The sequence below is a fragment of the Cyprinus carpio genome, chromosome A16 (assembly GCF_018340385.1).
Source record: "Cyprinus carpio isolate SPL01 chromosome A16, ASM1834038v1, whole genome shotgun sequence".
Classification (NCBI taxonomy): Eukaryota; Metazoa; Chordata; class Actinopteri; order Cypriniformes; family Cyprinidae; genus Cyprinus; species Cyprinus carpio.
The window spans coordinates 7,431,314-7,458,913 of NC_056587.1; the positions used below are offsets into that span (position 1 = coordinate 7,431,314).

The 27,600-nt window shown below is 36.4% G+C and overlaps 1 protein-coding gene across 1 annotated transcript; it reads left to right on the forward strand.

The window, feature by feature from the left end:
- Positions 1-625: 625 nt before the first annotated feature.
- Positions 626-21,557, forward strand: LOC109082599 (aryl hydrocarbon receptor-like). The gene is made up of 11 exons (XM_042772321.1): positions 626-1,114; positions 2,045-2,232; positions 8,639-8,727; positions 8,846-8,935; positions 9,530-9,653; positions 11,970-12,100; positions 14,808-15,010; positions 15,244-15,353; positions 15,597-15,738; positions 16,803-18,069; positions 20,004-21,557. Exons 1-11 carry the CDS (start codon positions 1,059-1,061, stop codon positions 20,127-20,129), a joined length of 2,526 nt encoding a protein of 841 aa, XP_042628255.1. The 5' UTR covers positions 626-1,058; the 3' UTR covers positions 20,130-21,557.
- The last annotated feature ends 6,043 nt before the right edge of the window (positions 21,558-27,600 follow it).

Consider the following 27,600-nt stretch of genomic DNA (forward strand, 5'->3'; position numbering starts at 1 on the left):
TGGGTTGTTTTAACCCAATTTTGGGTCAAATATGGACTAACCCAACTTTTGGGTTAAAATTTAATTAAAAAATTTAACCCGACAGCTGGGTTAGTCCATATTTGACCCAACGTTGGGTTGAAACAACCCAGCATTTTTTAGAGTGTAATTTCTATCATATTGTACTAAATTATTTTGTAGCATCTAGTTTCAGTTCAGCTTTCTTCATCAGTAAACTCATTCAGAGTCATTCATCAATGCATGTTGTAACTTTGTATGCTGGTCATCTTTATTTTCCTTAAATATTTAGCTTTTGTTGCTATAATAAAATTGTGGTAATGCAAGTCACTACTGTCAGAAAAAAAAATACTGTAAAAAAAAAAAATAAAAAAAAAATAAAACACACCACCTGCAGAATACTTCTGAGCTTTTGACACTGTTTAAAGGAGATATTGAATTATTATGGTTACTGAATTATTGTGGTTTTAAAGTTTTCATGATATTACATTTATTACAGTTTACAGTAGTAACTATAATATGTTGTCCCTTACAATGATAAGTTTTGTATGTTTTGACATATATGACAGAAAGGGAATTTTAGGAAGTGGTTAGCAGGTGTTAGTGGGTGAGGGAGGGGCTCTGATCAGACTGTCAAAACTAAACATTGGTCTGTCACTGACTGCACAGAGACTGAGCTAGCTAGAGCAGCGCTGTCAAATCAAGTTAGCCAGGGCTAGTGTTAGGATTACGACACCTGACTAAAAAAAACTAAAAACCTGGGGACCAAAATGTGCGTTTGGTTGAGTTGCAGCTGAGCTTTAGAAAGTTAGACAAAACTTAGCTAACGTTAGACTGACAGATAGCTTGTCAGTTTAGCCTAGCCATGACAGGGACGAGTTTATTCCTATGTGAACCACTGGGCTTCAGATTGCACAAATTGCTTCAGATCTAAAGAGCACTGCCGGGTGATGGTTCATTTGTAAGATTAGTTTATTTGAGCAAAAGGCTAAACTCTAACCCAAAGGTTAGCCTGCTAGCAAAACCACGGACTAACCCCGAATCTGTTTCTGTGTGGAATTATGAGCACCAGTAATATTTATGCAAGTCGCAAACGGAGGAAACCTGTCCAGAAAAGGTAATAAACCATTGTTTTACTATTGCCATGCTTAGTTAAACATATGTACTGTTTACAGTGCTGTCAGTTAGCCTGTTTGAAAAGATAAAGTCAATGAAATGATCCGATTTTCTCATTTTGTGGACGGGTGAAATTAAAAAATTCTGCTTGTATGCAGATGTTAAACTTTATTTATATTCATTTTTACATTTTTTCCCCAATCCTGTTTGTGATTGATTACTAACTTATAATAATACAAATAATAATAATAAACTATTCTTATTCTTATATTATACCACAGTGGGTAGTAATAAGTATTAACGACAAATACTCTTTTCAAGAGACTGCCACTGTATATAGGCCCTTAACTTTATTTTCTATTCATAAATTAAGATAATTTTGTGACGCTTTTACCAAAATGTGGGCAATGTTTAATTATAGTCTGAAACAGGGTTGGGCATCTCTGGCCCTCAAGATCCACTTTATTTAGTGGTTCTGCTTAATCCTTATTATATTACTAGTGAACAAGCTAATCAAGGCCTTCAGGATTACTGTAAATTTACAGTTTGGTTAGGGTTGGAGCGAAGCTCTGCAGGAAAGTGGTTTGTGAGGGCCAGAGTTATCCACCACTGGCCTGAAACCTTGATTTTGTGATTGTCAAAAAAAAAAAGTAAAAACATAACCTACCAGAATAAGTAACAAATTTGCAAATTAAGCATTAACAAAGCTGTCACTTATTAGGGACTGACTTGTTGTTATGATATGTGTCTTGAGTTTACAAGCTGTTGCTATGAATGATACAAAAAATAAAATGATCAAAAAAAAATTCTCAGTGTAAACACTCGGCTGGGAAGCGGGAAACTTTCTAAAATTTGAAATGATGACAGTCTGGCTGTCCTGTAATATCCTATTCTTAAAATGACAGTAAATCTGAATGTATTCTCTTTTTAGTGTGCAGCAGTCTCCTCCTGAATGTGTCAAATCAAATCCATCCAAACGTCACCGGGACCGGCTGAATGGAGAGTTGGACAGGTTGGCCAACCAGCTTCCTTTCCCACAGGAGGTTATATCGAAGCTGGACAAACTCACCATACTGAGGCTCAGTGTGAGCTACCTGAGGGCCAAAAGTCACTTCAATGGTAATGCGTGATGAGCAGAAGCTGCAGTTGTTTTGGCTGTATGTTGGTGTCCCAATTTCTTACTGTACATACATTTATAGGTGCCATTGTCCCACTTTACTAGTTGATGACAATTTGAAAGATTATCGTGTTTTCTTCAAAATTCTGTCATATTCTAGTAGCTTGTTAACTACAGTCATTTTAAAGACCAAGGAGTCCAAAAGAAACATATTGTCTTCCTTGTGACTGATTCAAATTAATAAATCGCACATCATTTTAAGTACCGTAGTTAGAAAACCAGCCCCAAATTCTAAAGAACCTCAGAATGTGCATGTTTTTCTCTTATGAGGGTCTGCCACATCTCAAGGCTGTTTGCTGTATCCCCCTCAGTGGGGAAGAAGGGAGAGCTTTTTCAAATAACAGGATGCCACTGGGGTGTGTGAGATCCTTGAAAAGTAAAATGTAAATTTGTAATCCTATGCATAACCTTTCAGTGGAAGTCTGGTGAGAAATGCAACAATAGCATTTTATTTTAAAGAAAATGCAATTGTTTTATATTTAAGTAAATATCACTTAATGATCTACAGAGTTTGGTTGTTTCAGTTATACTGGAATATGTTGTTGAAATCATTAATGTAAGAAGTTTACCTGGCTTTAGGCAACAGGCTTAAGATATGGAAGTAGGACAGAGCAGTGCATGCAAGCAGTTCCTCCTTTTGTTTGCAATAGATTGAGGGCTTATCACAGGACATCCCGGCCTCTCAGAAGTTTTATCTCAGGATGACACAAGGAATATCCAAAAGAAATTGCTTTGTAATGTTATAATAATAGAAAAATGTGGCTGGATGGTTCTTTGATCTGTTGAGATGGATATGTTTTAGGGGTTCAAGCGTGTAGCGCTGAAACCCTATTGTAATTGTTAGAATGGCCAAGGATCAGCATTCCCCACTAGGGGTGTGCACAAATAGTCAAATATTCGATTTGTAATTATTATTCAAAAAATAAAAACACTATTCGAATTTTACTACGTGTTGCTTTGCTGGCTGTAAATGCAGGGAATCCAGGATGACATATCATGTTTAAACTGAGAAAATGTATCATTTTAAGGGAAAAATAAGTTGATTTTAAATTTCATGGCATCAACACATCTCAAAAAAGTTGGGACAAGGCCATGTTTACCACTGTGTGGCATCCCCTCTTCTTTTTATAACAGTCTGCAAACGTCTGGGGACTGAGGGGACAAGTTGCTCAAGTTTAGGAATAGGAATGTTGTCCCATTCTTGTCTAATACAGGCTTCTAGTTGCTCAGCTGTCTTAGGTCTTCTTTGTCGCTTCTTCTTCTTTATGATGCGCCAAATGTTTTCTATGGGTGAAAGATCTGGACTGCAGGCTGGCCATTTCAGTAGCAGGATCCTTCTTCTACGCAGCCATGATGTTGTAATTGATGCAGTATATGGTCTGGCATTGTCATGTTGGAAAATGCAAGGTCTTCCCTGAAAGAGACGACGTCTGGATGGGAGCATATGTTGTTCTAGAACTTGGATATACCTTTCAGCATTGATGGTGCCTTTCCAGATGTGTAAGCTGCCCATGCCACACACACTCATGCAACCCCATACCTCAGAGATGCAGGCTTCTGAACTGAGCGCTGATAACAACTTGGGTTGCCCTTGTCCTCTTTAGTCCGGATGACATGGCGTCCCAGTTTTTCCAAAAAGAACTTCAAATTTTGATTCGTCTGACCACAGAACAGTTTTCCACTTTGCCACAGTCCATTTTAAATGAGCCTTGGCCCAGAGAAAACACCTGCGCTTCTGGATCATATTTAGATATGGCTTGTTTTTTTGACCTATAGAGTTTTAGCTGGCAACAGCGAATGGCACGGTGGATTGTGTTCACCGACAATGTTTTCTGGAAGTATTCCTGAGCCCATGTTGTAATTTCCATTACAGTAGCATTCCTGTATGTGATGCAGTGCCGTCTAAGGGCCCGAAGATCACGTGTATCCAGTATGGTTTTCCGGCCTTGACCCTTACGCACAGAGATTGTTCCAGATTCTCTGAATCTTTGGATGATATTATGCACTGTAGATGATAATAACTTCAAGCTCTTTGCAAACTCTTTTTCTCTGAGAAACTCCTTTCTGATATTGCTCCATATTTTTCCACTATGGGGGAATTGCTGATCCTCTGCCCATCTTGACTTCTGAGAGACACTGCCACTCTGAGAGGCTCTTTTTATACCCAATCATGTTGCCAGTTGACCTAATAAGTTGCAACTTTTTTGGAACGTGTAGCTCTCATGAAATCCAAAATGAGCCAATATTTGGCATGAAATTTCAAAATGTCTCACTTTCAACATTTGATATGTTATCTATATTCTATCGTGAATAAAATATAAGTTTATGAGATTTGTAAATTATTCCATTCCTTTTTTACTCACAATTTGTACAGTTTCCTAACTTTTTTGGAATCGGGTTTGTATATTAAAATGTCATTTTTTCCTTTTTTATGTTTTGTTAATTTTTATCAGGTATAAGTATGCTTTTTATTTGTTTAAAAGTAGTTCTAATATGCCAATTTGGTGCTCAAGAAATATATAGTTTTTTTTTATTATTGTCAATGATGAAAACAGTTGTGCTGCTTAAAGGGGTCATATGATGCGATTTCAAGTTTTCCTTTGTCTTTGGAGTAGGGCTGTGCAATTAATCGAAAAAACGATTCGATTTTGATTTTGGCCTTCAACGATTAGGGAAATCCAGTAATCGATGGAGATTCGTTCCTCCATAAAAGCCCAATTTCCCGTGCAAATCAGTAAAATCATGTAACGTGACATTTGCAAAATGGGACATGCTTGAATTTTCGAAGTATATTTATTCATGTTTTTAAAATCGTGAAAGAGAACTCATGCTGCTCCTCAGGAAGAGATGCGCTCAGAGACAGAACAGAATACGGACATTTAAAGTAATCTTTTAGCTCGAGGTGCGCCCCTAATCGGTCAGGTACATGCAAAAATGTGTCAAAATGCTGCACTTGGTGATTTATTCATGTATACCTTCATCAGTCATGTAATAAATGAATGTAAAGAGTTGAGAATGAAAATACGCGTGTAACAGTAATTTGGATTCGTGCGGCTCTTAAAGGGACAGCGGGCTATGTTTTATTTTACATTTGATAATTAATATCTGCAGTAGGCTGTACCACGCTACATGAACCTTTTCATATAAACTGCAATAAATACAAAATTAAAGCCAAACTTAAACTGAAATAAGACATTAATAATAAATGGTATAGTGAATAAATCAAATCATACTGCTTGAGACTTGCATAAAAAAACATTAAAGCACAGTTTGTTTAATTTGTATCTTTTTATTCTATTGTATTTGTTGCTTTGCATTTTTATTACTGACAGTTTAATTATTTTAAATAATTTTGAGGACTTTTTGTTTGTTTGAAATTCCGCTGGTCTCTATAATGTAGATGTCATAGCAAGTCAAGTCAAGTCTGCTTTATTGTCAATTCTTTCACATGTACAGTACATGCATACAGAGAATTGAAATTGCATTACTCTCAGATAACACTAACATACAGATAACACTAACAGTAGAACATTAAATACAGATAATAAAATATAAAGTACAACTATACAAATAGGTCATGTAAAAAGAAAGATAAGTAAAGCAGCACAAGGCACATGGCAGATAGAGTGCAAACCAGTGAAGTAAACAGTGCAGATATAATGATTGTAGCAACCTTATTTACAGGACATACATATTTGATATGTATCACTATCTTTAAATAAACCACTCATATAAAGTTTTGGTCATATGGCCCCCTCATAATCATGTTAAATAATTGTGATTACAATATTGACCAAAATATTTGTGATTATGATTTTTGCCATAATCGAGCAGCCCTACTTTGGAGTGTTACAAGCAGTTCGTGAATAGATAAGACCCCTAAAGTTGCAAAGACTAAAGTCTCACACCCAAAGAGATATTCTATTTCAAAGTTAAGACTTGTCCACTTCTTCCTAAAACGCCTCATTTAAACGCCCCCACGTCTACGTCACTGTGTGGGAAGATTTGCATAACGCCTCCCAAATGTTTATGCAAAGAAAGAAGGCAGAACTTTTATTCTCGCTGTAGTATTGTTGCTGCTGCTGACGCCATGTCGTGGAGACTCTGTGTTTCGTTGTGAAAGCGAAACTACTTTGTTTGGTCTTCCAAAAGAGGACACAACCAGAAATCAGTGGTTAAGTTGTATTTACAGCACTGTTCCAGAACAGTTAAAACCAAATATACGTGGGTGTGCAACACATTTTAGGGAGGACTGTTTCCTGAATCTGGAAGTGTAGCCAACAATTCCGTCTGATCTGACTCACAGCCTGTAATTATGTTTTCATATTAAAAGAATTTGCCACTGATGATTCAAACATGAGTTTTGAGCAGTGTAGAGAAGCGCTTGTTGTTTGTCGTTTCTCCGATCACAAATGCAGACATGGTTTTATGTTTACGCGGCGTGATGCAACACAATGCGTAAAAACACAGTATAAGTCATTATAATCAGTAATCATGTCCCCACTGGATGCAGCAAATGCCTTGTTTGTAATGGGTTTTATTGGTTTTGTCTTGTCGCACCGGGACTCGGCATTACAGTATGTTAAGGGGCGTTACATTTCCGTCACACGCTTGATGGCATTCGGCCAATCACAACCCACTGGATAGCTGGCCAATCAGAGCACACCTCACTTTTCAGAATGATGAGCTTTGTAAAAATCGACGATTTTCAGAAAGGCTGGGCATAGAGGAGAAACAAAAATTAAAAGTATGTGGAAAATAATGTGTTTTTTGAACCTTAAACCGCATAAACATTGCATTACACCAAATACACAAAATAATGTTCTTTTTTTAGCAATGTCATATGACCACTTTAATATTTTTGTGGAAGCATATTTAGTTATTCAGGACACTTAGAAAGTTCAAAAGAACAACATTTACTTGAAATACAAATCTTTAGTAACATACTAATAAATCGTATAATGTACATTCACTTTTGATAATTTTAATTGCTACATAAAAGTATTAATAAAAAAAAATTGAAAGCTTACTGACTCCAAACATTTAAATGGTTATGTATGTATGTACTCTTATAATGGTTATTTATTTAAACAGTATAACCGTTATATACTGTATACATAAAATTTGACTTACTGTATACAAAACTTCTAGGTGGGTAGGTAAAAGTACACTGTTGGCAGGACAATTACAAATCTGAACTACTGCCCCGATCAGTCGTTGAAACATATCTTTGAAATGTTAATAATCAACTTGTTTAACAACGGTCCGAGAAAATAGACATTTATAGAGTTTGATATGCATGTATTTTAGACAAGCCGTGCACAGTTATGCTCTCATGGGTGCAGTTGTACATCCTAGTTGAGATTTATAAAGTTTTGTTAAGTACCCAGATCCGTTCTCCAGGGAAGATAGTCAATCATTATTTAGGGAATTGGGCAATATGAAAAAAAAAAAAGTCCAGGAATATTGGCTGACTGAACTGAAATTACACCCTATTTCTGCTAACTAATGTTCTTCCCTTTATCCTGACTAATGCAGAAGTGTGGTGAGGTGGCCAGCATTGAAAGGATTCCATGAGAAACAGGCTCAGCAGGAGTGCTGATTGTTGCTTGTGTGTTTTGTGTGTAATTACTCCCACTGTCTGGAGGCCAGTGCTGGGGAGGGTCTGGGGTTGCGTGAGTAATTGAACATGACTCGTTGACCTCTTGCCTTTGGAGAAAAGAGTTACGAAACAACTGTTTGATAGTTACTGGCTCCAGCAGCAAACTTTGACCCGAGGTGCTGTGCAGCATCAAAGACCCTGCCAAAGTTTGATGTGAACCAGTGTGTGGGGATCTTTAGGGCCGGACATTGACTTGGCACATGTTTAAAACTAGATTTTTAAAATAAATATTTTTTCTTTTTTATTATGGGCACTCTTATTTGATATTGACTGAGAGTCTTGTGTTTTTACAGATACTGCCCACTCATTGCATTTGCATGTCATAACCACTCCATGAGCAAACTTATCATGTGATGTGTGCCAAGCACAAATGTATTGTTAACCACTGGGCAGTGGGCATTATAATTTGCTTTCAGGTTTTAGTATTTTAGATGCCTACAGCTTCATGTTTCAAGATGCCATTGTTATACATTATTTCATTATTTCCCTCTCACAATCATTATTAATGCAGAAAATTATTTTTTAATACAGGAAGTTGTGCACTTGTTAGGTACCCTCATATGATATTATTACATATCACAAATTGTTATCCATACCTTCCTCATTGTGTCTTTGATTAAGAATGTGTATTATCTTTTGTGATAGCTATCGTGCAGAGCCACTTTAATGCTTGTTTGCTGTTACAGTGACCCTGAACTCAAATAACTCCAATCAGCTAGCAAGTAACACTAAACCACACATTCAGGAGCTGCCAGAGGGAGAACTTTTGCTACAGGTGAGCTCATATGTGTCCTGCGAAACCTTAATATTTGAATCAAACAAGACCGATGAGACAAAAACAAAATAAACTGATTTAGAATGCTATTTATTAGCATTATAACTTCTTTTTATAGGCTATAAATGGTTTTGTGTTGGTGGTCACCTCCAATGGCACAATCTTCTATGCTTCTTCAACCATTGAGGACTACTTGGGGTTCCATCAGGTTTGTACTGGTTCGCATACTGTACATATTGTGGGGGTAGAAGGAACTGCAGCCCAAAGGGTTTATGCATTTATGAATTGTCCTTCTGGCACCTTCTATTCAAGAAATAACAAACAATCCATGTTTTGTTTGGTGCAGTGCACACATTACCTCTTCATTTAGTGAATCTACTCACTCAAAAACATTTACGGTTCATTACATTAAGCATTATACACCTGATTTGACCCATTTTACTTGATTCAGATGTTGTTGTCAAACACCAGTGGAAAGAGATCTTAACCAGTCTTTTAGATTCCTCAGCTTTAGAATTTATTGTGTGTGAAATTCCAGCTTCTTCACATAAACATAATTCTAGAAACACATCCTCACCACAATCGGAAGTCAAGCTGTAAACAGATGCTAACTTGAATAAGATTGTTTTGGTGTCAAACAAGGCAGGCTCTGAACAAATTTAGATAAAAACAGGTTGAAAAACAGGTCTTTATTTCAGCATTGAGATTCAAATTTCTTAATTCAGTTTGGTGCATTTTCTAACTGTAATGAGCATCTGTGAAGCTACTTAGGATGAAGCTTATATGTTTTGTTTTTTTGCAGTCGGATCTCATCCATCAGAGTGTTTATGAGCTCATTCACACTGAAGACCAGGCTGAGTTTCAGAGGCAGCTCCACTGGGCGCTCAACCCCAGCTGCACCCCAGACACCAGACAGCTAGTACAAGGTAGAAAATAACTAAACATCTCTCCAGATAGACCATGAGCAGACCTGGGCATTGTGCCTGCACAAGTGAAAGATTCTGTCCCCATTCCATCAACACAAAGAGTCAAAGAAGATGGATTGCCTGTGTCTGCAAACAAAGTTTGACAAAGTTTCATTGTAAAAGACGAAACATTTCAGTCTACAGTGGTGGACGAAGTACACAAATCAAGTACTTGAGTAAAAGTACAGATGCGTATAATAAAATATTACTCCAGTAAAAGTACTCCTTTTTTCAGTTTTACTCATGTAAAAGTACAAAAGTACTCAATTTTTTTATGTACTTAAGAAAAAAGGACCAAAAGATAGATTTTGCAATTTTATATAGGCTGCTTAATTTAATTTTATATTAGCACATATTTTTTATAATCCTACTGCTCAAAATACCTGTGATTTTCCCAAAATATCCACTATATGGAGTTAAGATATATTTTTGTTGTTGATATGGTCTACGCTGACGAGAGTTATGTTCACTGTGAAGCTTACACTGCTGTTTTAAAGTTTGTTGTTTTGCAGAACATCACAGTTATATATGACATGAGAATAAGGCCTGAAGGCCGGAAGAACATTTTAAGGAAAATATAATTATATTTTCATAATGATTTTTTCCTTATCAAACCTTGTCTGTGGTGTAAAAACACCCTTGGCCAAATCCCCCCAGAAGGCATCACTTCCCACTTTGATAATTACTGTAGTTACCATGTTCTGAACATCATATCCTTTCTTTTCCCCACTGATGTAATCTATCTAGGTTGTTGAATAAAAATATTTGGACTTTATATCAAAAAATTATCTCAACTTAGCACCAGCAAGCTTGTTAGCTAGACAGTTAGCATCAGCTAATAATATTTACTTATTTCCAGTATGGTTATGAATAAACATTCATATCTGTCTACTTAACTAGTAAATCCAAACAATATAAAAATGTATACCTTTGATAATATAAAAACAGACGTCACATAGGGCATGCATTTTAATAAAACTTTTAACATTACGGCAGCGGGTAATTTGAATGTGCATGAGTTATTTTATTTAATCTGTGTTATTTTAATGTTTCATTTTTAAATTTTTTTTTTTACCCTAAAACATAGAGACACTCTTTGATGCGTCAGCGTTGTCTGCATTCAAGCCTTTCAGTGGGCTTAAATAGATCACTCTTTACAGCAGATTTAGTTCACAAACGACTGACGGTTTTGACCTAAATATGATTTTCAGTTACAATAATTAATCCTAAATTTCAACATTAATAACTTATTTTTAACCACATCAGACGCGGGAGCACTCACAAGATCTCCCTGTTCTTACTTGTGAATTCAGTTCACTGGAGACTCGCAATAAATGGTTCATTTGAATCAGTGAGTTGTCGACTCTAGAACAGCTGCAATCGGATTATTCTAATTCGTAAACGAATCGTTTGGTGCGATTTGCGATCCGATTTAAAAGGTTTATTGAAATGACTCAGTTCGTTCATGAATCAGACACCGCTTCTGTGTGTCAGAGCACGTGATATATTAAAAGGAGTAACGATATGTTTTATGAAATGTAGTGAAGTAAAAAGTAGATCTTATGCTTTGGTATGTAGTGAAATAAAAGTAAAAGTTACTCAAAATAAAACTACTCCAGTAAAGTACAGACACTTGAAAAATGTACTTAAGGACAGTAACGAAGTAAAGCTACTCCGTTACTGACCACCACTTTCAGTCTTTTTGATATGAAATATGGTCATTGTTCATGTAGTGAACAGTTTGATAATGTTAAATAATTTTCCTTAGAATAAATAAAAAAATTAGTTTTTTGTTTTTAATGGTTTCAACTAACACCCCACTTGATTTCAAGCTATCTGAGTGTTTCACAAGATGTTTTCTTTTCAGTTATATGTGCTCTGAGGTTTCAGATTCATATGTTTAACAGCCTCTGATGCTTTTAACAGCTAGTGTTCATAATTCCATAATTTATAATTATGCCAGATTGCTCTGGTTTCAGTTTGGGCTTTTTATTCTCAACCAAGCTAGATCAAATTTCATTAGAGATCTAACACTTGACAATTTGAAAGGCCTGTTATTGTCAGAATTCTATACACATGACAGCTGTGCCAGACAGCACACACACTTAGCAATAATCCAGCCATCAGCAAGGACACTACCTCCAATGTGTTATATAAATGTTTAGACAGCAGGAGCCAGGGCATTATCTTCCTGATTTTTACATGATGTAATCTTAGACTTTTTGTATTTGATTATGCTTTTTCTCTATATACAAGTTTTGTTTTGTTTTTGTCAAGCTTCCCATGATGCACCACTGCCTCAGATGCACTACAGTCCAGAGCAGTTGCCACCAGAGAACTCCACCTTTCTGGAGAGAAATTTTGTTTGCAGGTTAAGATGTCTTTTGGACAACTCATCTGGCTTTCTTGTAAGTTGAAAATGATCATAAATAGAAAAGTAATTAAATAAAGTGAATATAGATTTTACATTTTCCTTTTTGTAAATTGTAAAAAAAAAAAAAAAAAAATTGTCCTCTGGTCAGACAAAGCCAGCATGGCGTGGTTTAATTCCAGGCTGCAAGACAGGTTAGATTGTGCAGAGGACTTGTATGTTTCCCACGGTCTTGTCCCGATGGCCGTCTAGTCTGGGTAGTCGGTGACCATGGAATAAGAATGAAACATACAGATTAGTGTAGATGCCATTCTTCTTATGATGTGGCGATTACATTGGGTGTTATGGGAAGTGTTCACTGTTCTGGTTGACCAAATAGCCTGACAATCCTTTAACGGATTTGAATCACAGAAAATGTGATAATGTGTTAAGAGTATGCCAGATTAAAGAGATGGGTCTTTAATCTAGATTTAAGTTGACAGAGTGTGTCTGCCTCCTGAACAATGTTAGGTAGATTGTTCCAGGGTTTGGGCGCTAAATAGGAAAAGAATCTGCTGCTTGCAGTTGATTTTGATATTCTAGGTATTATCAAATGGCCAGAGTTTTGAGATAACAGCAGACGTCAAGGACTATAATGCGATAAGACGTCACTCAAGTAACTAAGAAGCTAAACCATTCAGGGCTTTATAAGTAATTAGCAAGATTTTAAAATGTATGCAATGTTCAGTAGGGACATAATATGGTCATACTTCCTGGTTCTAGTAAGAACTCTAGCTGCTGCATTTTAGACCAGCTGGAGTTTGTTTATTAAGCACGCATAGCAACCACTAACCTTGAGGTCATGAACACATGAATTAACATTTCTGCGTTTGACATTGAGAGCATAGATCATAATTTATGTATATTTTTAAGATGGAAAAATGCGGTTTTACAAATACTAGAAACATGGTTTTCAAAAAAAAGATTGCTATCAAATAGCACACCTTGGTTCCTAACTGATGGAGAAGATTTGACAGAGCAGCCATCAAGTGTTAGACAGAGTTCTTGGTTATTACATGAGGAGGTTAATAGTTAATACCTCTTGTTTTTTTTTCAGAATTTAAAAGTAAGAAATTACTAGTCATCCAGTTTTTATATCAAGCTGAGTATCATCAGCATAACAGTGAAAGCTAACACCATGTTTCCTGATGATATTTCCCAAGGGTAACATGTAAAGCGTGAAAAGCAGCGGTCCTAGTACTGAGCCTTGAGGTATTCCATAATGTACTTGTGATCGATACCTCTTTATTCACTGCTATGAATTGATGATGGTCAGATAAGTAAGATTTGAACCATTCCATGCAATTCCACTAATGCCAACATGATTTTGTAGTCTTCTCAAAAGAATGTTGTGGTCGATAGTGTTGAACACAATGCTAAGATCCAGTAACACTAATAGAGAAATACAACCACGATCAGATGATAATAGCAGGTCATTTGTAACTCTGATGAGAGCAGTCTCAGTACTATGATATGGTCTAAATCCTAACCGGAAATCCTCACAGATACCATTTCTCTCTAAGAAGGGACATAACTGAAAGGATACTGCCTTTTCTAGTATTTTTGACAGAAAAGGGAGATTTGAGATCAGTCTGTAATTAGCTAATTCTTTAGGATCAAGTTGTGTTTTTTAATGAAAGGCTTAATAATAGCCAGTTTGAAGCATTTTGGAACATATCCTTATGACCTTGACTAATGAATAATATTCAGAAGAGGATCTATGACTTCTGGAAGCTTAGATGGAATAGGGTCTAACATACATGCTGTAGGTTTTGATGATTTGACAAGTTTACACAATTCTTCCTGTCCTATAGCAGAGAATGAGTGGAATTGTTCCTCAGGTGATCTATAGTGCATTGTCTGATGCGATACTTTAGCTGATGGCTGCACGGTTAGAATTTTATCTCTAATAGTATTGATCTTAGAAGTAAAGAATTCATAAAGTCATTACTGCTGTGCTGTTGGGAAATGTCTGCACCTGTTGGTGCTTTATTTTTCATTAATTTAGCCACTGTATTGAATAAATGTTGCAGGTTGTGTTTGTTTTCCTCTAAACGAGATAAAAGGTAAGCAGATCTAGCAGTTTTTAGAGCTTTTCTATAAGAAGTACTTTCCCTCCATGCAATATGAAAGCATTTCCTGGATACTCTCTTTAAGGTGAGAGTGTGCTCATTATACTATGGTGTCAGACTGTTTTCCTTAATTTTCTTAAAGCATAGAGAAACAACTGTGTCTAAAGTGCTAGAAAAGAAAGAGTCCTTAGATTCTGTTACAACATCAAGTTTTTCTGAGCTATTGAATTTGCTAAGGGAAAGTCTGGAAGATTATTTACAAAGCAGTCTTTTCTTGTAGAAGTGATGGTTCTACCATATTTGTAACAATAAGTTGAGTTTGCAGCTTTAGCTATATGAAGTATACACAAGACTAGATAATGATCAGAGTTGATATAACTCTGCTGTAGAATTTCAACGTTATTACCATCAATTCCATGTGACAGTATTAAATCTAAAGTATGTTTATGACAATGAGTAAAGGAAGTGATCATAAGATAGCAAGGCCTGGTGTTATATCATGAGAAGGCCCAGATGGAATCTGCATATGTGAATCATTTTCTGTGCTAATTCATGTATACATTTTAACTAAATACTGTGGAATGTATTTACGTAGGATCAAATATGTAAAATAGATGGCTTGTATTTTTATAGGCCATGAAATTTCAGGGGTGTTTGAAGTTCCTGTATGGGCAGAATGAAAGGACAGCAGAAGGCAAACCCATCCCTCCTCAGCTGGCTCTGTTTGCCCTGGCCTGCCCTCTGCAGCCGCCATCCATACTGGAGGTCCGCATCAAGAATTGCTTTTTCAAAACCAAGCATAAGCTGGATTTCACGCCCACCGCGTGTGACTCAAAGTAAGACAAATAAACCACTATCAGTCATGTGTGAAGAAACTTTTGTTCTTTGTTTGTTTTTCACTTCAGTTTGTTTCATTCGACTTGTAGATTTGTGAAAGTTAAAAATGACTGAGGGTAGCACTCTAAACTTATAAACAGTAATTGGCTTGTGATTTGGTGCAGTATTCGTCTGCTCTCATATCATCAGTATCTCTTGCATTCAGAGCTATGTGTTTTTTGTTCCTCCACAGAGGGAAGATTGTTCTTGGCTACACGGAGGAAGAGCTTTGTTACAGCGGCTCAGGCTATCAGTTCATCCATGCTGCTGACATGCTCTACTGCGCCGAGAACCACTTACGGAGTAAGACTCCTTAAATCAATGTGGATAAAAAAATGTACACTCACCTCATTCGCTCCCACCGCTGGGTTTCAACATTGCTTCTGTCAGAGAGTGGAGGTCTAACTGTTGTGAAAATAAACATATTGCTCCTAAAGTGACCATTCACCCAAAAATGAAAAATCATTTAGTCACACTCATGTTGTTCCAAGACATATTCAATACATTATATTTTTAAATGAATTTAATAATTTCTCTCGCCTGCAGTGATGAGGACGGGTGAAAGTGGGTTGACTGTTTTCAGACTGTTGACCAAACAGAACCTCTGGGTTTGGGTACAGTCCAACGCCAGACTTGTCTACAAAAATGGGCAACCAGATTGCATTATCGCCTCTCAGAGAGTCATGACGTATGCTTTTATTTGTCTTTGAGAAATTTCTTCTTTATCTTTCATACTGAACAAAATGTAAATGAGATAGTATTCATAGTAAAAAAGTAATTACAGGTATTTTTTTTATAATAAAATATAATAATTTGCAGATGATGTCAGTTTTAGGGTGTGCAGTGCTGTCAAACTAAAAGTCAGCATGAAAATTAAAATTCACCCTGATTTATTTGCTAAATTCTTGTTATTGATCTTATTGTGAATGCAAATGACTCATCCATACATATATTAAATTTTTAATTTTTAATTTTTTAAATTTTAAATCTTATAATTTTTAATGCTGCAATGAGACAGAAGTAGTGACAGATATTTTCCTTTGACATACACCCGAGTAATGGGTTATATAATAGATTTTGGAAAAAGAAAAACAAATGGGGACTTGGTTCTATCCATGGATTGTTGATTGGAATTTTGAAATGTGTGCCTTACACGCAAAAATGGAGACAGAAAATTGTGAGAATGCAGAGGTGGGGTTTAAGTGAATGATAGTCTGGCATACCTTACCAGAGAAAAGGTCATATGGCAGTTTTTTATATTTTTTTTTTATTCAAATTTATTAAATATTCACTCTAGTTAAATTGTCATTACTCAATTCTCCAGTGTAACAACAGACTTCTCTCTGGTGACTTATGCTGAACTTCTCCACTCATTTAGTCTGCTTAACCCTCCTTTTTTTAACAAACGACTGCAAACCTGTGTACAGATCTACATTCATTAATCAACAACCAAGGAGTAGACGCATCCATTCACTCATTACTTCCGTGGCTTTGTGATTTTAACATTAAGGTTCAACTTTAAAAATCTTCTGTCGACTTTACATTCATAGCATGTTCAGCATTCGAAAAGTAACTTGCAGAGATGAGATCATAATATTTGCATATTAATTGTGATTGGCCTATATACTTGTATCTTTTTGACTACTAAATTGTACAAATCTAGTATTAATTAATTTTCTTTGGTATAGTAGCATTCAGTATTGTTTCTCTTTGGGTGTCTTGCTTGGTAACGAGTCCCTCTGTCTTCTGCAGGAATGAGGAGGGTGAGGAGAACCTGAGAAAGCGTGCTATGATGCTTCCCTTTAGCTTTACTACAGGAGAGGCTGTTCTCTATGACATGAACCTGCCCAGATCTCTGGGTAACACCATACCTTCTGATAAAACTGCTCTGGATGACAGTACCCAACCCAGAACCACTGGAACTGTAGACCCTGACTCCCTGCTGGGCTCCATGCTGAAGCAGGATGAGTCAATATATTTGTGTCCTGCAGATGAGTGCTCACTGTCAGTACAGGGCTTTGGGAAGGAGTATCAAGGTGGGATCTTCTCCAGTAACTGGCAAGAAAGTTCTCTTTTCAAACAAGAGCCATTCGTCAGTTCTGGAGGAGATGACAGCTGTGAGATACTGAACTTCATGGGGAGTTTAGGGATCAGCCCAGAAGAGCTGAAGTTCCTTAAAGACGAACTGTTCCTCAGGATTGACCTTGATGGTTGGAATGACATGGCAGACCTCACAGATGGCATCTTCTCCTATGTACAACACACTCTCAGGACAAAGACAGACTGTACAGTGTCTGGTGACAATGTGAAGGAGAAGGATCTCATTGGAAAGCCTGTCCAGACATTCACACCTCCACAGCAAGCGTCTGCATTTCTCCTACAGGATTCATATGATCCGCTCACATTAATACCTCAGGAACAACAGATGACTTTTATAACAGAACATCCTGAACCAAAGACACAACATGTCACACAAATACAATCTCACGTTGAACTGCAGGCCATATCAGATCTCCAGAACAATTATCAAGGACACCAGCACAAAATTTCTCAATTGTACAGTGGGACAGGAGTCACACAATGCCAACTTTCACAAATAACATCCCATAAACATCAGGTTCAGACGATGAGCCAACAGTTGCAGTGCTCATACGTTCCACCTCTCCATCCACTGGAATGTAGAACACTCAGAAATGCTCAGGTCAGCGACACTCAGCAGGTTCCTCCCCTCTTCCAGCCAGAGCTTCAGCAGCCTGGATGCTTTTACCTGGAGACACCCCCTCTGGTTCTGAAGCACCCTTACAGGAACCGTCTGAGCACCATGTCTTTAAGCTGCTCCCAGCAGCACTCTTCACCTTACATCACTGCAGATGATATAGGTATGAGCAAGTTCACTGCTCAGGATCTTGAGGAGCTGCTCAGTGGCCTGGATGGTGATGTGAAGAGGACCGGGCACTCAGGACCAAACAGAGGAGTGGGTGTCGGATTGAGCCTGGATCAACAAGATTATATAGGCCAGGTAAGAGCCAAACCAAATGTGAGGGTCACCAACCTTAACTCTTAAACATAAAGGTTCTTTATTGTCATCTATGGTTCCATGAAGAACCTTTAACATCAGTGGAAGCTTTCCATTGCACAAAAGTTTCTTTATAGTGGAAAAGGTTCTTTTACATTTTATAGCAGCCACATTGCCCTGCAACCTAAGACTGGTTGCCCACTGAACCTAAGCAGGGTTGAGTCTGGTCAGTACCTGGATGGGAGACCTCCTGGGAAAACTAGGTAGCTGCTGGAAGAGGTATTAGTGAAGCCAGAGCAGGGGGTGCTCCCCCTGTGGTCTGTGTGGGTCCTTACACCCCAGTATAGTGATGGGGACACTATACTGTCAAAAAGCACCATCCTTTGGATGAGACGTTAAACCAAGGTCTCTGTGGTCATTAAAAATCCCAGGATGTCTTTCGAAAAGAGTAGAGGTGTGACCTTGGCATCCTGGCCAAATTCGCCCATTGGCCTCTGACCATCATGGCCTCCTAACAATCTCCATATCTACTGATTGGCTTCATCACTCTGTCTCCTCTCCACCAATAAGCTGGTGTGTGGTGGGCGTTCTGGCGTTCTGTCATCCAGGAGGATGCTGCACACTGGTGAAATTTCTTCTTTATCTTTCATACTGAACAAAATGTAAATGAGATAGTATTCATAGTAAAAAAGTAATTACAGGTATTTTTTTTATAATAAAATATAATAATTGCAGATGATGTCAGTTTTAGGGTGTGCAGTGCTGTCAAACTAAAAGTCAGCATGAAATTAAAATTCACCCTGATTTATTTGCTTAATTCTTGTTATTGATCTTATTGTGAATGCAAATGACTCATCCATACATATATTAAATTTTTAATTTTTTATTTTTTAAATTTTAAATCTTATAATTTTTAATGCTGCAATGAGACAGAAGTAGTGACAGATATTTTTCTTTCGACATACACCCGAGTAATGGGTTATATAATAGATTTTTGGAAAAAGCAACAAATGGGGACTTGGTTCTATCCATGGATTGTTGATTGGAATTTTGAAATGTGTGCCTTACACGCAAAAATGGAGACAGAAAATTGTGAGAATGCAGAGGTGGGGTTTAAGTGAATGATAGTCTGGCATACCTTACCAGAGAAAAGGTCATATGGCAGTTTTTTATATATTTTTTTTATTCAAATTTATTAAACATTCACTCTAGTTTAATTGTCATTACTCAATTCTCCAGTGTAACAACAGACTTGTGGTAGACGAGGAGATACCCCCTCATAAAGTAGAGCGCTTTGAGTACTTAGAAAAGCAGAAAAGCGTTATATAAATGTAATGAATTATTATTATTTAATTTTTGAAAATGTTCTTCACACGAAGAAAAAATGGGTCAAATCTTGATTTTATTCAATTTTTATTTTTTTTTGTTCTCTCAGCTAATCCTGTAAAATAAACAAGGAACCGTCTAACTTGGTACATTATGACCAAATTCATTTTCAATTTTAAAATAAGACCCAAATTCTGTTGGTTTAAAAACTGCTGCTTATTATACAGCCAATATATAAGTTTAAACACATTTTACGTAGCTTTTCTTTTGTAAATATACTAATATAAATGTATGTGTAGATTATTGTAAGGACCAGCTCTACACTACACTGGTTGCACTGGTTGTATGAATTTGATTAATCAAAAAGTACCAGTTCATAAAAGGTATTTGTTCATCTATTGGTCTACATTGGTCACGCTGAATGTTATTATTTGCAGACCATTCAGTTTAAACTGCAAACTCTTTTGCTGTGGGGCTGTAAAATCAATGCTGGAAAAGATTGATCTTGGGATTTAAGAATTGATATTATGATGATTCTAATCAATTTTTACATAGCCATACTAAATACATACAAATGGTTCTAGTAATACAAAAATCATCTCTCTAATCAGTTTCAGAATGGAGGCCACACAAACTATGCAATGGAGAGTAATACGACACATTTGACTCAACATCACGACCAGTGTCAGAACAACAACAGATCTCATCTAAACCTGTCTTTAGGAGAACACATGTGACTGATCAGCTGACCATCATGAAGAAACGGAGCAGAAAAACTTTGTGGCACTTGGTTCATACCTATCAGTGTTCACCATGCTCTGGTCTGGGATGATCACTCGATGTGGTCAAATGAACCCATAATGCCTGGGCCAGAAAAGAGCACCAGCAGAGGACAGGATTAGGAGGAGGAAGCAGAAATTGGGGTGAAGGCTGAAAGGCTGAAAATGGACAAAGTAAGGTACAAATGTCCTGTGGCTCAGCATGACATCTAAGATGAATGAAGAACCAGCTTGTTTGTATCAGTTAGATATTAGAATCATTCATCAGTGGCTTCCCTTTTATATGAACAGTGCTGTCACAGTACTTTGATGAATGTCTCTTTAAATGTCTCACAAGATTTTGCAAATCTATTGGCCTGCCAAAAGCATGTCCCAAAGCAATATATACAGTATGCACTAACTGTAAATAGCCTTCAGCAAATGCCAAACAAGCCATGTTTTTTTCAAATATGCAGTAATGTTTAGAAAGTAGGACAACACATTTATCTAATTTGCAGCTCTTCACATGCTAGCTTGTTTACTCTATAAAATGAAGTCTGAGGCCAAATATTGTATAGTATAAGATTTATTTGGGTGATTTACTCGACACTGTGACTTCCTGTCAACAGTATTTTCAGTTGAGCTGAGGATTTTTAAACGTTTTTGTGGGTGCTTTTATTCCCTTCACTTTTTTGAATAATTGAAATCATTAAATGAAAGTTTTTTTCTTAGTATTTTTAGTATAGCATTTTGTAATGATTAGGAGTACTGATGAGTAATCGGGAACCTGTGTGGGTCTCCCTAGACTGTCATTTGTATAATAACTTATAATTTTCTGATCATTTATTTTTTGAGTGAAGCTATTGTAGACAATCAGACACATGTAGCACTTATGAAAAGATGAATTCCGCTGTTTAGCTTCAGAGGAGACACAGACTTTTACCAAACTGTAAATCAAACAGAGAAACAAAAATGTATTCATAAAGTATTTAAATTGTTATACAAACAGTTGAGATATTTTGATGGATGACCAAACTTGAAAAACCAAGACTTGGAAGTTTATTAATGCTTCTAAAAAAAGGGGTTTGTAAGATTTATTTTTTTATTATATTTTGAAAGATGCTTCTTATTTGATTATTTTCAGCGGTCATTACTCCAGTATATTCAGTGTCACATGATCCTTCAGAAATCATTCTAATATGCTAATTTTATTCTATAGCATTCTAATAATTGCTAATTGTGCTGCTAAATAATTTTGTGGAAACCATAATCATTTTTTTTTTCAGGATTCTTTTAATATAAAGTTCAAATAAACTGCATTTTGCCTATAATGGGGGTCTCTCACATTACGTTGTAAATGTCTGTACTGTAACTTTTGATGAATTAAAAGTGTCCTTGCTGAATAAATGTACCCTAAACTTTTGTACAGCAGCGTAAATACCTCAACTCAACTCTGCTTTATTAATAGAACACTTTCAGCACCACAAGTGGATCCAAAGTGCTGTACAGAGAAAGATAAAAGAAAATACAAACAAAAACATATCAATGCAAACATATGACATACACTAATAAGTAAAATACGTTTTAAGCACACTCTGAAATACACCTGATATAGGAGAAGATGTTATAGACAGAGGATGGTCATTCTAGAACCTAGGAGCTGCAACAGAGAATGCCGATCACCTTTACATTACATTTTAAACCTGATCGTGGAACCATAACGAGCAATTGATCATTTGAGCTCAGAGATCTACTGGATTGACAAATACTGATTAAATCAGTAACATGCAGGTGCTAGGCCATGCAGAGCCTTAAAAACATAAAACTACACTTTGTAATGAATTCTGTATCGTATGGGTAAATAATGCAGATTGATTAACACAGGAGTAACATGCTCTCTCTTCTCAGCACCCGTTAAAAGTCTGCCAGCTGAGTTCTGAACAAGCTGCAAATGAGAGCGAGAGAGGCTTGACTCACACCCAGATACAACACATTACAGTAATCCAAAAGGGCATGAACAACCTTCTCCATATCTTCAAAAGAGAGCATAGACTTCAGTTTAGGTACTGGTGTAAGATTGAAAAAACAATTCTTAACAACAGCATTGATTTGCTAGTCAAATTTAAGCTCAGAGTCAAAATTACACCAAGGTTTCTCACGCTAGACAGTCATCTCCAAAGTTATTCACCAACCAGCACTTAACCTCAGTCAAACATTCATGCAGGGACTGAATGGCACATTTATGCCCATGTTTCAGTAAATACATTTGAGAATCATTTGGATACAAATGATAGTGAATCCAAAATTTTTGCATATAATGGTAAAATAAAATTGGTCCCAGAATAGGACCCTGAGGAACCCCACACACAAGACGGCCAAAAGTAGAAGAATAATCCCCTAAACTGACTAAGAAGGTCCTGTCGTTCAAATAGGAAGAGAACCATTTCAGAGCTAAGCCCTGAATACCAACCTGGTCCCTAAGACGATCAATGAGAATATTATGATGTAAGGTCTAACAGAAAAAACAACAGCTTCCATATTCAATGCCTCATACGATGTCATTAAGAGACCCTCAACAGTGCAGACTCTGTACTGTGGCCGGCTCTAAAACCTGATTGGAATCTTAATTTTTTTTCCTCATTAAAAGATTATTTAGCTGTGCAGACACATTTTTTCCCCCAGTATCTTAGATATACTCTCTTATATATATATATGTTTTTTTGTATCATTCTTCTGACTTGTGCCTGTCCACAACTTTATCCCGGAGATCTTTTGTCAGTGCCTTGTCACCCATAGTTGATTGTTTGCTTCAGTCGCACTACCAAAGACTAAAGTGATCCAGGAAAGCGCTGTTCATGCTGAGCTCATCAAAATGACCATAGCTGGCTACAGAAAGAAAGAATTCTCCTCTCTGATGGCGCAATACCGCCCTCTGCTGGTTGAAGCAGTACTTACAACGTTGGTGATTTGGTGGGTTGATTAATGAAAATTAAAATAAAACCAATTATATTGGTATTCAGAACTTAAAAAATGATTATAGATCTATGATTTAAGATTTACAGCATTGAAAATTAATGTATGGTACTAATAGTGGAATATTTTTCAACTGTGTTTTCAATCAAAACAAGCATAAAAGGCAAGGCTTTTTAAAATTGTTATACATTTATATGTATTAAGTACAATATTTGTTGGCCTATTTTAAGTGACAATTAAAAGGCTTTTTAATTACAGTGACAATTAAATAATAATATAATATATTATTTATGCCTTATTTTTACCTTGGAGGGTTAAATATTAAGAAAAAAAAAAAAAATAGCCAGACGGTGATATTTAGTTTTACAGCTAATGGTGTCATACTTTTGGGGACTGGCCCATTCAGAGCAGTATAATCTCTATGGATTGGGCTCCATAAACCCCGTAAAACCCTGCTAACTCCAGATGGCATTTGCCTTCACCAGGGCTGGAGTTTCCCACAAATTTAATAAGTAGACGGCCATTTCAGGGAGGGTGGAGGGAGGCCGGAGGATCCAGGGCAGGTCAAGCCCACTCCGCCCCTGCACTGCCTCTGTATTCCACTCCTGTCTGAGACCTGCTGACCTCTGAACTTTACACTTCCTGTGAGGTTTCTGGTTCATTGTGGTGGTGAACATAATGTAATCAACATCAACATGTCTTTCTCTGTCTAAAACAGAAGGGTCACACTTCGACTATGTACACAACAGGCAGCATTTTTGGATTATGTCCTTTTATACACCTATGACAGTAGCCTATACATTATTGTTGGAGCCATATTATTGGAACTACAATTGTGAGCTTTACTTTTGTATTTACAACATTTATACATTTAAATTTAGTCATTTAGCAGATGCTTTTATCCTGACTTACAAATAAGGACAATGGAAGCAATCAAAATCAACAAGAGAGCAATGATATGCAAATGCTATAACAAGTCTCACTTAGCTTAAGGCAGTACACATAGCAAGTTTTTTTCATTTTGTTAATTAATTTGCACGTTACCACATAGCAAGTTTTTTTCATTTTGTTAATTAATTTGCACGTTACATTAAGATATACACAAGTGTTTGGACATATATTTATGTATACAATGTACAAATATTTTTTATTATTAATGTATATATATCTTCTGCTGTTTAATGAAAGTTATTGAATGTTTAGACTATGATGGTGTTTTGTGTAATTTATATATATTTTTAGACTATTACACTAGTAACAATGCCATTTCTGTCTTTTCCTTTTTTATTAATCAAATCAGTAATTGAATTCAATTTGAAATGTGTTTATGAGTTGAAAATTTTTATTTTTTCATTGTTGTTGATAAGTACAGATTTATTATGTTGTTGTTTTTATGTGTTTTTGAGAAAATTTTGTAAAAATGTGATTTTATATTTGACTTTTTTTTACAAACAATGAAATTATCGATTTAAACAAGTATGAGCTGCCAAAATTATTTTGTAAAACTACAGACTGTCAAACAATGAAATTTTGTGTTTTTACTTTGATTTTTATTGTAATTAAGATTTTAATTAAAAATAATTTATAGTAAAATGTATTTATCTTTTTTATTTTATATAGTTTAATTTATTTATTTTTTTTTTTTTTTATTTTTTTTATTGTTAAAATAATTTTTAGATTCTTAGATTTTCTTTTAAAAAATATTACTGCTACTTTTTATGATGCATCCAGAGTGTTGCACTTGGTTTTGTTTTTGTATAGTTTTGTTTTATTTAAAGGGTGTTCTTTTTTTTATTCTAGTCAAAGGGTGGATTCTATTAATTGGATAATTATTTTGAGGACTTTACTATCACTTTAATAATGTGTCCAAACTATATATTCAATATTTGTGTAATAAAGAAAGCTATGTCAATTTATTTACTGTGAGTAAATTAATATTGTCTCAGCAGTGCGAGTTCAGACAGATCTGTGAAAGGATGGCGACTCTGGGTCAAGGGCGCAGCTTGGCTTCTGGGAGACTCCCAGGCTGTCAGCATGAGGGATAGCAAACAGCTGGTTAGAGGAGATCACAAATACACACACACACACAGACAGACACACACACACACACATACACACACACACACACACACACACACACACACACACACACACACACACACACACACACACACACACACACACACACACACACACACAAAAACTCTCACTCTCACTGGTCATCCAGCTGCTGGATGTGGAAGAAAGGTGAAGATGAGAGGAGAAGAAAGAATATTAGCATCAAGAGGTTGAGGGGAAATCAGGATGAGAAAAGGCAGCAAACAACACTTGTGAAACCGTGACATCCAATTTGCTCCTGGAGGCAGCAGGACGTGACCTCTTCTGGAGAAGACCCCGGCTTCCGTCAGTAGTTGGACAGAAGCTGTAAAGCAGGTGGAGACAGACAGGAATGCGTTTGAAGTGACGTAAAAATGTGAAGCCCCAGACAGCTGTGGATTTATGACGATGACAAATTTGTATATAATCGGTGCTAATCGCATCCTCCCCTCACCCTCAGGAGGGATGAAAGGGTCCCTGTCCTACTGCGTTCCCAACAGACATCAGTGACAGATGGTAAAGGAGTGCGAAAGACCTTCATGTTATGGGGCATAGCTGATCATTCATGTCTTTAAAGTCATACTAGCTGCAAATACTACTGAGGTTTTACAGGATAATGCTCAGTAATTGTGATTTGAACAATAGGTGGCAGTCTTCCTCTTCCTCAAATTGTAGTGAAAGCCAAAGCAGCAGGTGCATATGAACTTCTGTGCAGAATGAATTTCCCACTAACTTATAACCAGACATAATAAACATTCAGTTCAGCCGATATACAGTGGCTCCAAACATTATTTGGACTCTTAGGCCGCACTTAAAAATGTATGAATGTCACAGCATTAAATAACAAAATATCAAACCATGGCATTAAAAGGGATAGTTTATCTAAAAATGAAAATTCTGTCATCATTTTCTCACTCTCTGTTTACTCAGCTTAAACCTGTGTGAGTTTCTTTCTTCTAATGAACACAAAAGAAGATATTCTGAAGAATGTTGGTATCCAAACAAGTGGAGGGTAAATAATAATTATTATTATTTTTATTATTTTTTTTGTGGATGAACTATTCTTTTAAAGAATGTAATGTAATTTAATATAATAGGGGATTTATTTCACAGTATTTCATGCCAACAAACAAACAAACAAATACATTTGTCTCCCTCAGAATTAGACCCGAGGGCCTCTAGTTGCTTTTGTTTTATAATTTCATAATTATATAATTCATTGAGCTGTTTTATAATAATTCCATGAATTAGATGTACTTTAAAAACACCTTCAGTAATCATTATAGGCCATCTGAGCAGAATAATGTGAATATGTTGGTATCATGATATCATTTAAGTTATGAAACTGTGTATAATTCATAGAATTAGAGTTATTCACATGCATCTCTTGGTGTGGGATTCTGTTATTTTATATCATCAGTCAATCATTGAAATGTATTATTTGTCAGCTTACATAAATTTACACAGAATTACATTTACATTTTACATTTACCATTTTATATTAATAATACCTTTATCGTTTGAGAACAGTCTCATTTCAAAAAGACATACTAGTGTCTTTAACCTGAACTCCTATATTAAACATTTTCAAAAACATAGTTCCTTAAAAAAATACATGACCAGCTAAGCCTTTCTCATCTGCTTTGCCTCATGTTCTAGACATGGGGGACGTTTAGCCTCCATCAGAGCCCCCGTTCGCAGACACAACACAGAGCCAGGATAAACACCACTGTGGCAGCCGTACACCTGCACAAACCCACTCTCTCCCCCTCATACAGCATACACTCTGCAGCACAATAAAACTACGTCATCCATCACAGAGAAACTCTCTACTGCATCTCTTCATCATCAGACAAAGCAGGGAGAGAAGATGGTAGGGAAAATGTGTAGATGGATGCTGGGGGATTTAACAAACAAATGTGGCGATGGATTTACTGTGGTAGCGGGAGAAAAATGCTCAGCTTGAGAAAATGTAGTGCTGTGCTGACATGCACTCAATGCAATGCTCCTGGCTGGAGACCAACACTTGAGGTTACACACCCGAATAAATCTAATGCAGATATTAATTGGACACCTGTATGAGATACACTAGGCCAGAAATTCAATCAAACGAGGCGGTAAGAACGTAAAACATGTTTTTGAAAGAAGAACAGAGAACAGCGCAAATGGAGAAGCAAGCTTAAAAAACACCACTCTATAATTTTACCAGATGCTCCTGTACGAAAATAACTCAACCATAAACTGTTATTTTGAGGTCACTGCATGGAATAACCTCCGGACACTGTGATGATCTAACCATGAATCTATTGTGTATTTAAATACATGAACCTGCTTATGAGTGACTAAATTTGGAGAATATCTAAAAATATTGCCTCTTCTA